The 12,302-nt window shown below is 42.8% G+C and overlaps 1 protein-coding gene across 1 annotated transcript; it reads left to right on the forward strand.

The window, feature by feature from the left end:
• The first annotated feature begins 2,891 nt into the window (after window positions 1–2,891).
• On the forward strand, window positions 2,892–8,182 carry LOC143518628 (transmembrane protein 272-like). The gene is made up of 5 exons (XM_077011240.1): window positions 2,892–3,000; window positions 4,268–4,346; window positions 4,573–4,623; window positions 5,155–5,361; window positions 5,882–8,182. Exons 2-5 carry the CDS (start codon window positions 4,289–4,291, stop codon window positions 6,076–6,078), a joined length of 513 nt encoding a protein of 170 aa, XP_076867355.1. The 5' UTR covers window positions 2,892–3,000; window positions 4,268–4,288; the 3' UTR covers window positions 6,079–8,182.
• Window positions 8,183–12,302: the final 4,120 nt, after the last annotated feature.

The following is a 12,302-nucleotide window of genomic DNA, read 5'->3' on the forward strand; positions in this document are numbered from 1 at the left end:
GCGGTGCTGCTGCAGACAGGCTAGAACTGCAGTGACGTGACTGACATGGTCTACAACTGAAGTAGAATACATCAGAATGTCATCAATATAGACCAGGGGTGGCCAACCCGCGGCTCGCGAGCCGCATGCGGCTCTTTGCCTGGTTTCATGTGGCTCCCCAGCCGGTCCACGGGCTCACCTGCACAAACGGGGCGACACACTGCTACATTTTCGTGGTGCGCGGTTAGTTTACAAGCCTAGTGAGCCGCTAATACTTTTAAAACTGGCGTAGTGGAAAACACGCATTTGACTGTCTTCACAGCTAATAATTTACACTCGCCACCCCCCCCCCCCTCAACAGATTACACTCGCCCATGTACGATGTGGCTCTTTGCCGTAACACAGTAAGAAAAGTGGCTCTTGGTCTATGACGGGTTGGCCACCCCTGATATAGACAATGACAAACCTACCTATCATGTCTCAGAATATGTCATCCATGAATGCTTGGAAAACAGACGGGCTGTTGGCTAGTCCATATGGCATCATGAGGTATTCGTAGTGGCCTCGGGCAGTAACAAACGCAGTCTTCCACTCATCTCCCTCACAAATACGAATTAGGTTATATGCACTCCGCAAGTCCAACTTTGTGAATATACGCGCCCCTCTGAGGCGCTCTTGTGATGCAGAGATGAAAGGAAGGGGATATACGAACTTGGAGGTGACAGCGTTTAAAGAGCGATAATCTATACAGGGACGTAGCCCTCCGTCCTTCTTCTCCACAAAGAAGAACCCCGTGGCTACAGGTGACGTGGAGGGATGGATAAACCCCTTCTGAAGGGCTTCTTCTATATATTTTTCCATTGCCGAATCTTCAGGACGGGACAAAAGGTAAGGTTTCGTTTTACGTGGGAGCGGGGAGCCGGGCAGCAGATCAATGGCACAGTCTCCTGGTCTGTGTGGTGGAAGGTGACTGGCGCTTTTCTTTTTATTTTCGGGCCTTTGAAATGGTCCACAATTAACTTTTGGAGTGTGGGGGTTTTGCTTAGTTTTACTTAATTTTGTTACTTATTTAATTCCTTTTATCTTTTTATATGTTATACATTTTATGTACGATTTTCATGTTTTTATTGATTGTCTTGTATATTTTATTTCTGCTTTATCTTTTCCATTTATTTTTTAGAGTTGTAAAGTACTTTGGAGCAAGGGCTCAAAAAAGTGCTATATAAAAAAAATTACATTTACAGAAGACGTCTGCATAACCTTGATACTGAACAGGAATGGCAGTTTCGAGAGGGGAATCGGGGCTTTCTGTGGATAAGGACCGGAGAGGTAAGTGCATACAATGCTCGAACCCCATTTCATGATCTCCCTAGTTCTCCAGGAGATAACTGGGTTATGTACAGACAGCCAGGGAAAACCAAGAACAACAGGATCACGGGGTGACGGCAGGAGCAGGAACTGAACAGTCTCGTTATGAAACTCGTGGGATTCTGTTCCCCAGCACGAGCCGAGCGAACTGGGCAACGAACACGGAAGTGGCCGCTCTCACCGCAGTACGGGCAGAGGTTCTCCTGTAGACGCTGAGACCTTTCCTGTGAGGACAGGGGGGTTCTGCCTAGTTGCATGGGCTTTGCACCCTCTCGTGGTGCGTCAGGCGACAGTAGGGCTTGTCGATACGATGTGACGGAGGGAGAATTTCTCCTAGACATTGGACGGCGGGTGAGTAACAACTTGTCGACATTCACAGCTGTTTGAATGAACACTGACAGCGACTGCTCTTCACTGCGACAGGCGAGCTTCACTTGTAAATCCTGCCTTAATCCTTTACAGAACACGGTCTTGAGGGATGGTTCGCTCCACCCGCTACTCGGAACTCTCAAGCATAATCCGCTGCACTACGTTGCTCTTGACGTATTTCGCATAACAAGGTGCCCACGTCTCTGCCTGCAGCCGGGTGGTCGAAAACTGACTTGAACAACGCAGAGAACTGCTCTTCTGACTTGAGAGATGGGTCTTTGCTGTTCCAAAGGGTGGTTCCCTCCAGTGAGATGTGTCAACATGAAGTGTATTCTCTGCTTCTCAGTCAGGCACTGCATTGCATAAAAAAGTTCTGACAACGTTCCGGAGAGCCGTCATACCGTTCCCGTACCGCTACGGGAATACAGGGAGGAAAGACGGGCGGAGCGGCGGTTACAGCAGCCTGATGTTGAACTGACTGTAAAGCCTGGTGTTGCGTCACCTGTTGTTGAGCCGTCCGTAACTGTGCAGCCTGGATGTCCATAGCCACGGCGAGCTGTCGAACCTCTCCATGGAGTACGGCTATGGTATTCCCATGGTGAGCCAGGAATGCAGGTACGTCCGCTGGATCCATTGTAAAAGGCGAAGTATTATGTAACGTACTGATCAGGCAGACAAGGATACAAGTGCGAAGAATAGCTGCTTTTATTGAAACAACGATCACAGAGCAATTGAACAGGTGAGTTACTCCGTTCAGTGTGTGTTGTGCAGGAGTACTGTAATCATAGTCAGGACAGTCCAGGGTCACGCCGGTGAGACAGAAGCCAGGAGGTACAGAGGGACTAGGCAGGAAACGAGGTCTAGGAGGAGAGCAAAGGTCAGTACACAGAAAGGCAGTAACACGGAAAGAACGCTTGGTATGTGGCATGGAAACAATACTTCGCAACCCAGAAGAGAGAGGAGGAAGCTCAAATAGTTGCGAAGGGGGAGGGGCGATGAGTAGCAGGTGAACCGCATCTGCATCCAAGATCATGTGCTATTCCTGACACGAGTAAGCGTTTTCAAGCATACCTAGTTTAAAACGAGCTCTTAGTATCACGCAGCTTTTCGAGTGAAAGTTTAAAACCTAAAACCAAAAGTCCTGTTTCCGGTGTGTAGGACGTCCTCTCTTCGTTAAGAGAATTGACCGTCAATACAGAGTCTAGTTCCCCGGGAGGTTGTTACTTATTTAGTCCTTTTAACACTTCCACTGAGATTACCTTCAGAGATACTTTCAAAACTTTGGTAAGAAAATATTCTTTTGCCTTTTATAAGGTCGGACGCGAGGAGTTCTGTCAGGAGGAGTTGGTGAAGGTAACGCGTTAGTGTTTAAGTCTGCCGATCTTTCTTCATTATTAAAATGTTAAACGTTAATTTGTAGCATTTCGTTAGTCGTCCCAATCTTTAACAGCTTCATAACTTTGGATCTGTCGAGTTTTGGAAAGTCTGGCTACCGATAACTTATGTACATTATTGAAATCAGCTATTGATCTCTAGCTCTTGTGAGAGTTAAACTCTCACACTTTAGACGCGGGGTCTGGATATAACTTGGACACTTTCACCCGACAAGGGGAGTCACGACCGTTTTAAAATGGACTCAAAATTTGACGTTGAAAAGATTTGACAGAATGTCACTCCTTAAATTCATTGTATTGGGTCATGCCTACAAACAGAGTTTAGACAGATATGCAAATCCCTGTCGATGAAGCAATGCATCTTAACAAAGTTGGTCAGTTACTTTTTCCTGCATTTAACACTCGACCAACGTGTTCGGCAATGGCGCCAGGATGGCCTACACTAATGTCGGTGTGATTTGGGGTCGTTCTAAGAAAAAACTCGGGCTCCCAGGTAAAACTGAATGTGCCTGCCGACTGACTGTTTTTGTTTATAACGTGACTACTGCAACGCCGCAGATATTTAACATTTCTGAAGGGACACTTGAGGCTTGTGTCTGCCTCACAATCCTGCACGCCTTCCGTACAGACTCGTGAATTTCATGAATTTGTGTTGTTTTTCATACCAGACATCGTTTAGATAATAAGCGACAAGTCAACCAAAGTCTCGCTTTATGGCTGGTTATCAGATTAAATTCCATCAGAAAGAAACAGAAACCACAAACGTGGATGTTCTTCCACGTTTACTCCTGGATACAAGCATTTGTTTTGTGTGCTTTGGCAATTCTCTCTGGGTCCAAGCGTGTGTTCTTAACCTTTTGTCTTGATGACACTGCAGTAGGGGTGGGAACGCTGGCAGAACTATCCCTGTATCCAGCAGCACACCAGTTCTGTGAAATTCACTCTGTTCTGATGCCTAGAGATGCTTTAAAATCAAAAGGAGCTCTTAAATAGGGCAAACCTTTAATTGCTCATCATAGAAGGGGAAACATGTGCTGTTTAATTTTCAACTTCAATTTAACATCACTCTGAAGTGAGAACACAGGTGGTGTTCTCGCTTCCTTTCTGATCATTGCGTGTGACACATTCACCCCACCCTCTTACCTCCATCACTGCAGGATGAGCGAGGGCAGGAGAAGATGGAGACTTTACTACAGAACATCCGGATGACCGCTGTGCTCAGCGTGCCTGTGCTAAGTATGTCAAACCAAATGCAGGGTGCTGTGTGTTTACGAAGTCGCATTGCAAGTTTCTCGCTCATATTACACAATGTACACTTTCTGATTTGCTGATAAATTCCCTGAGCAAATGTGGCCTGTGAGAATGATGATTCAGGAGGGCGTACATGTCCAGTCTTGTGTAAAACTTTATGCCTAATAATGCTGTTTATTAACTCACTAACTGGTTCTTCATTTTTGTACAGTATTGTCCAAACTTCTCGCGATTGCTTTACCCATCGCCGAGGTGGTCATTGGTAGGTATATGGTTTCAAACAAAAACATGAATTTGTTTACCACAACCTCACAAACATTAGTGTTATGTAAATTGTAAACTATTGTTATGTAAAGTGATGATGGTGGTGATGGTGCAGTAAGTAGCCTACTTCCGTGAATAACTAATGTCAGTATTAGACAGTTACTAATGTAGCAGAGAATTCTCAGAGCAACTTGCTTTCAGACCAGGATGGTTCGATCTTATCCGCAAAAGGCCAGTGTGGCGTTAGTCTTCATTCCAATCAAGCAGTTGTTCAGTAATGTATTTGTTGGATTAAAACCTTCATGCCCCGCAGACAACACTTTTAAGACATGCTCTGACTGACCACTAGGTGGCAGATGTCAATACATAAGCCTGCTGAGATGTGTACTGCTAGTATGCACTGTACGTATTGTTGACATTAAGCACATATTATTGATATTTTAAAGTGTCCTGGTAAAGACGTGAGAGGAGGAATTGGAGAAGACCAGAATCATGATTATATGTATGTATGTGCACGTGACCCCCCCAGGTGTGCAGTACCTGGAAAAGTGCCCCAGGCAGCCGAACATACCCATCTACCTGCTGGTGTCAGGGGTGTTCAGTCTTGTCTTGGCGCTGCTGTCCTGCCTGCCGTGTGCACGCAAGGATGAAGATTGCAGTATGTGTTCCTTGAGCTGCCTGTGCACTGCCTGGAACTCCCTCGTCGGCTTCTTCCTCTTCATCTGGTTCATCTCCGGTAATTAAAAATGCACACATGCCTTTGCACCACAGCTGCCAGAAAGACAACACAGAGAGGAAACCTGATTGGTCTGGATTAACCAGAGATTAAGGTTTAATGCTGAGGTCTTGATGTAATGCTAATAGTAGGAATACCCCTCTGCTCTTTCATGTTAAATATCCAATCTGGAGCTCAAACCCAGAATTGTGCAGAAATGAGTCAAGAGCTTCAGTTAATGTCTGTGGACTGGTTGTTGGTCCCAGGTTGTCTCGTTTCCAAAATGTCTTGCATTTCTTACTGCATTTACTCACCTGGAGTCTTATTTGGTTAATGTGTGTGTGTGTGAGAGAGAGATGTAGAATAAATAATTAAATGCTTGAGGATCATCCAGGTGACTTTTTTTAAGAAAAGGTTTAGATTACTAGAGTAACATAGTCTTCTTATTGATCTGATAAGAAGTGAATGTTACCAGAGAATTCAGGTTTGGTGCAATTTGGCTTTCAGATCATTGCAAATGTCTCCTTGTCTCCCCCTACAGGTAACGTGTGGGTCTACTCTATATATCCACCCAACTACAATACCAGTGTTGTGGATTACTGTGCTAAAACAGTCTATCTGTTTGCGTTCTGGACTATAAATGTGGTGTATATTTTACTGGGCATTCTGCTGGTCGGAGGGTGTTGTTTGCTCTTCTGCATGTGTCCATCAATAGCACTCATGACCAGTGTTGTATAAAGTATTAGAGACCCATACTTGAGTAAAAGTACAAGTACTCGATCAAAAGATTTACTTGAGTAGAAGTTGAAGTGTTAAGTTTTTAATGAAGTAGAAGTACAGAAGTATTCAGCATTTTTGTACTTAAGTATTGCAAGTAGTTTATTCTAAAATGTATTACTCAAGTACAGAAAGTAAAAAGTACAAGTATTGTGTTTTGAATTAATTCAAGAAAGCCGTCAAAGTTTATCAATTGTTTTTATATATCACTTACAAATCAAAGATGTCAAAGACCACAAATACAAGTTTTCTGTATATACAAACAAGTAGCAACTTTAAAAACTGGGCTTAACACTTCGTACACAAAAAACAGATAACCTATGTCCCGCTACGCCGTAGGTTTGATGCAGAAGTACAAGTTCACCTTAATTTAGCTGAGAAAACGAGGTGTATTTTGGACATAAAATCCATCCATCGGATTCTTAGGATGAGCCTACTGCCCTGCGTTTACCCTCAATAAATGCCCATACCCTATAAAAACACTACACCAGAGGTCACCAACAGGCGGACCGCGGTCCGGATCCGAATGCAGTCCTGTCCGGACCCAATCTCATTCCTGATAAACTGGATACGGACCCAAATGCCATCCCATCCGGACCCAGAATAAATTGTTAAAAATTATGATTGCCAGCTAATGTTAAGTGAATACTGCAGGACGTCATGAACATAATTAGGTTAGTTAGCTAAGATATCTAACCTAACTAGCGCTTACTGACAGCTAAAGCTGGTGTGTATTCTGTGCGTTATATTTATAACTTACATTGATGTGTTCAAGTTCAAATGTGAATTTTTGAAGGCCAATATTTCAGAGATGGCACTTCATCCTATAGGAATTTACTTTCACTCCAGCAAACGCAAACACTGTCTCTAGGTAGGGCCAGGGTGATCTCCTTCCTCACTCTCACCGCCACGATCACTCGATGTTGAAGGTGTGGAAGGTGCCAATATATGTAGATTATGCCAACAAGCTTATTATGCAGCACTTATGCTGCTCTTCTGCTGTTATGAAACACGGTACCATCTCTTTCAATGAGATAAAATGCTGTTGTGTCCGAATGAAATCACACGTACACATTGATGGAAGACGGAGATAGAAGTGCTGAACAATTATACTGAAGTTTATTAACTACTGCAATATTATACAGGTAGAATGTCCATGCCTAATTGCCGCTTAAAGAAGAGAGTTGACGGGGGGGGTTTTTCTACCGTGCGTTCTTTTTCCCACCTAAAAACATGGCATTATGGGAAGTGAAGTTCATAAATTACTCCATACACAACATTCCTCCCCGAAAACCTTTAACCTCATCCATTTCTTTTAAATCAAAACAATAGTGTTTACTTACACTTACAAATCATTGTCAATCCATTTAAACCATAACAGAAAAAAAACACATCTGTATCTTTTACAGAATAGCTTAATTAACTCATAACATTTCAGTATGTCAAACGTTCAGGAGCTCGCCTGATTCTCTATGGTCGGTCATTGACTGATTCATTCACAATTTCATTTAACTCATCTCCTTCCAGTTCAAAACCGGGTACCATCTGTTTAAGGAAGATCATACAATTGTTCTGTCATTACCTCATCATTCTCAGTATTAGTGCATTCACCAGAAACCTTAGTAGCAATCAGTTGATCAATGTGCTTTTTGCTTATTTGTCCGTCTATGTTTACAAGGTAAGTAAGAGGACCCAGCACTCGTTCAATTACACCATGTTCCCATTTCTTTCCTTCCCCTCCCCGGAAATTCTTAACCAGCACTGCTTGATTTGGCTGTAACATTCTTACACAGGTTTGGTTGTTTTTCACATGTTCTTGTTTTTCTTGCATTTGCACTGCAAACTTTGGAGTCACTTGTGACAACCTAGTTCTGACATTTCTTTTTAGAAACAACTAAGGAGTTTTCCCTAGAGCAGCGTTTCTCAACCGGGGTGCCGCGGCACCCTGGGGTGCCGTCTGTCTTCATCGGGGGTGCCGTCAAAATATTCTGATGTGAAATAAAAAACTATAGTTTTAAAAATTGAAGTTATTATACGCTTTAAAAATCATTAAAATGTATTTCATATGACCAGATCTTGCGTGAGCTTTTTTTCAGGCGGGGGGGATTGGAATCTGTCGCGATGGTTAGTGTAGCGGCTGTGTGTATGTGTGTGTGTGTGTGTGGTTGGGGAGCGGGCTGGCTAAAGTCTACCAAGAAACAGCGCGATCTATATTCTGATTGGTTCAACCTGTTATAATATACAACCGATGGATTGGCTGAATATGCTGCGGTGTGCGGCGATTAGATTATTTAAAAAATAATAATAATAATATTCAAGCGTGAGAAATTCCATGTGTGGCGTGAGAGCGTGTGAAATCGCTAAATATGCGTGAGTCTCACGCTCAAAGCGTGCATATGACCTGCATATGACCAAGGTCAGCACGAGATTACGCAGGTTTCCCACTGACTGTAAGTCACATTTATCTGCTCTCTGTCTTAATAATCACTTTTTTTGTGTTATGATGGCTGGGAGATGGTTGCAGAGAGTATGTTTTCAGGGTTGCCAATGCTCACGCATTGAGCATGAGACACACGCTTTGACCGTATTCACACGCTCTCACGGCACACTTCCAATATCTCACATCCGAAAAAAAAATCTTGTTTATTTATCTGATCCATATCTATGATTCAATGAGTTACTAGTTCGCTCTGGCGCCAACCACCCGCGATCGATAGATTGCGATATAATACTTAATTTGTGTCCATTTTACGTTCACCCCCCCCCCCCCCCCCCCCCCAAAGCCTGTGTTTTTAACGCATTGTAAACTGGGGTGCCTTAAAATTTTGCATGCATATAAAGGGTGCCACAACTGAAAAAAGGTTGAGAAACACTGCCCTAGAGGAACACGGAGTGTTTCGGTAACTGAATAGAAAACTCTACTTACTTTGGTAAGTATTTTGTCTTTGTCTGTTTCTTTATGTCTTTTGCTGACTTTGATTCTAACCACGACACTCTGAATTTGGGGTTGCTTTGTGGCGCCACTTTCTGCAAAGGTAAACGCGATAACCCATCAGCATTGGCGTGCTCCAAGGAGGCTTTGTAGACTATGTCATACTGATACACTGACAACAATAAAGCCCATCTCTGTAAACGCGCAGCTGTCTTTGGTCCCAAAATTTTCACCAGTGGCTTATGATCTGTGACCAAGACAAATTTCCTGCCATAGAGATAATCCCTGAATTTTTGTACACCAAAAATGATACCTAACGCTTCCTTCTCAATTTGTGAGTAGTTGATCTGTTTTACTCAAAGTATGTGAAGCGTATGCTATAGGTCTTTCACTACCATCTGTCATTTGGTGTGATATCACTGCTCCTAGACCATAGGCACTAGCATTGCAAGCCAGTAAAATCGGCAATTGTGGATCGAAATGTGTGAGAACACTAGACGATGCCAACTGTGATTTAGCTTTCTCAAACGCTGCTTGACATTGGGTGGATCAGTTCCATTGACTGTCCTCCTTTCTGTAGTAACACTCATTGGTTTGATAATGGTTCAGAGATTCTCAAGAAACTTTCCATAGTAAGTCAATAAGGCTAAAAATGCCCTAAATTCTGTGACATTTTTAGGGACTGAGGCGTTGACTATCGCTTCCACTTTATCGGGCACAGGGTGTAACCCTTCACCGTCAATTTTGTGCCCCAAGTATGTTATACTTGGCTGACTAAAGCTACATTTGTCTATTCACCCGAATGCCTCTGTCTTGTAAGCGTTGTAACACCTGTTCCACATTTTTCCGGTGTTCTGCTTCGGTTGACCCCGTGATCAATATATCGTCTAGGTAGCATACAACTTTTGGTAAGCCCTGAAGAATTTGATCCATAATATGTTGGAATATTGCTGGTGAACTAGCTATTCCATAAGGTAACCTGTTCATTTGGTAAAGCCCTTTTGGTGTATTAAGGGTCAGGTACTGCTTAGATTTGTCATCTAGTTCCACCGGTTGGTAAGTTTGGGTAAGATCTAGCTTGGTGAAGTATTTTCCCCCAGCTAACTTGGCAAAAAGGTCCTGTGTTTTAGGAAGAGGGTATTTGTCTACCTCTGACCATGAATTTATGGTTACCTTGTAGTCACCACAAATTCTGACATCACCATGTTTTTGGTATGCACACAATTGGGGTTACTCATTCACTATACTCCACTGGAGTGCAAACTCCCATTTCCTGTAATTTAGCTAGTTGTTTGTCAACAGCTGCACTCGGTGCATAAGGCACTGATCTGGCCTTACAAAATTTTGGATTGGCATTTCCCACCACTCTTAGCTTTGCTTTTACCCCTAAAATGACCCCACCATCTGCATTGAATACCGGAGAGTATTTCTGAGAGAGGATCATCATTAGGGTTCTGGACCCATAGTATTGTTAACCTTTTAAATCCTGTAAAGCGCTTTGTGACAACATGTGTTGTGAAAAGCGCTATACAAGTAAACTTTGATTTGATTAGTAACTGGCAAGTGATTCACTCTAGACCAGTCTAAACACAGGTGCTGAATCCCATTTCTGCCCATTAGTGTTGGACCACTTCCTTTTGCCACTAACAATATCAGTTGTTTTGTTTGCTCACCACACTGTACTTTCACTTGAATTTGACCCATGAGTAGAATTGGCTCTGAGGAGTATGTTTTAAGACGCACATCACATGACTGCAGTTTACACTTTTTAAACCACTTGTTGTACAGCTTTTCTGAAATTACACTCATAGCTGCACCTGTGTCAACTTCCATCTTAATCTTAAAACCATTGCATCTCACCCTTACCATATAAGGTAGGGACTTGGATATTTCCGCATGATAATGATTGAGCCGCGGCCATTTTTCTCCGGTCGCGCTGTCTAAGCGAAGCGCACGGTAAAAACAATCGCTGTTTTCATCGGTTTGTAGGAGGTTCTTCCCAGAGTTTTGGTAATATGACATAACTGAATGTTCGCTTTCTCTCATCCCGTTAGAAGTATTCGCATTTCGCGCTTCTGTTTCTTTTTGAGCCTGCTTGAATTTTAACTTCGCATTTGGACCGTTCAAAAACATTGTGGGACTGTTCAAAAGATATTAATAGATATGTGGACCGTTACATTATATTCTTGTTTCCTGAAGTTTTATCCCAGTCTGTACAGTTTAAGGTATTTTTTAAGGCTCCCAAGACAACGTGTTGGTCTGATGAACCATGATAACGGCGGGCACGGACTAGCCACATGCTAAAACTAGCCAGGGCTGCCAGGTCCTACAAAAATATCCCACACAAAGTCAGTGTAAAACCTGCCCTTCAGCAGCCTAAACTAGCCCAAAGCCCAAAGTTGATGACGGGGGGTGGGTGGGTGGCGAGTGTGTAAAATGGAGACAAGTATTATATCGCGATCGATTCTTAGTGTTGACTTGTAACTCCCGCGGTAGCCCAACTCAAAAGTAGCCCAAAAAGCCGCACCCCGCGACCCCAGAATTTTTACCTGCGGCTGGATTTTCAAACAAGCCCAATTTGGCGTGAAAACCGCAAACCTGGCAACTATGGCCACATGCTAAAACTAGCGCACATTTCTTGATCACAAGATTTAGGTTAATTGCATTTAAAAAATCGGGCCGATTTAAATGTGATTATCTTTGGACTGGCTTGAGCAAATTTGACAATTAAGGCATCTTTTTTTTTGTTATATTGTGCTGCATCTAATAAAACTATTTTAAATGTGAATAAATAATTTTGAAAAAAATAATTTTGAAAAAAATGTCCAAGTCCCTATATAAGGCTTCACATACTCACTGTCACCTTTCACTGTAAACAGTTCATAGTCTTTTGAGACCCCTGGTACTTCAGTGTCTGCACAGTTCTCAGCACAGTTCTTGTAGCTGCTCACACTGTCGGTTCTAAGCGGTGTTTGCTGAATCGTTTTCAGACTGCTCGTGGTGGACTCAAAATTGTGCACAATGTCCATGACTTGTCCACACCAGCTTTTCTCCATATGCAGCACTCAACAGCTTAGTCCGTACACTGATAAAAATACTGTGCTTTATCTACTTTTAAAAAATCAAGGCAACTTTTTGCATCGAATTATTATGTAGATCAAATACGAGTAGTCTTTGTATGAACTATTTAATTTTCTTTGTGCAAAAAATAACTTTGCAAGTCCAGTCAACTTAACTTTGCAAGTCCAGTCAA

This window comes from Brachyhypopomus gauderio, chromosome 7 (genome assembly GCF_052324685.1).
Source record: "Brachyhypopomus gauderio isolate BG-103 chromosome 7, BGAUD_0.2, whole genome shotgun sequence".
NCBI classification, from domain to species: domain Eukaryota; kingdom Metazoa; phylum Chordata; class Actinopteri; order Gymnotiformes; family Hypopomidae; genus Brachyhypopomus; species Brachyhypopomus gauderio.

Excerpts from the sequence above, each read along its gene's own strand:
- LOC143518628 (XM_077011240.1), top strand. The coding sequence starts at position 4,289 with ATGGAGACTTTACTACAGAACATCCGGATGACCGCTGTGCTCAGCGTG. Across the intron at positions 4,624-5,154 it reads CATCGCCGAGGTGGTCATTG|GTGTGCAGTACCTGGAAAAG; the intron begins GTAGGTATATGG and ends TGACCCCCCCAG. Across the intron at positions 5,362-5,881 it reads CTTCATCTGGTTCATCTCCG|GTAACGTGTGGGTCTACTCT; the intron begins GTAATTAAAAAT and ends CTCCCCCTACAG.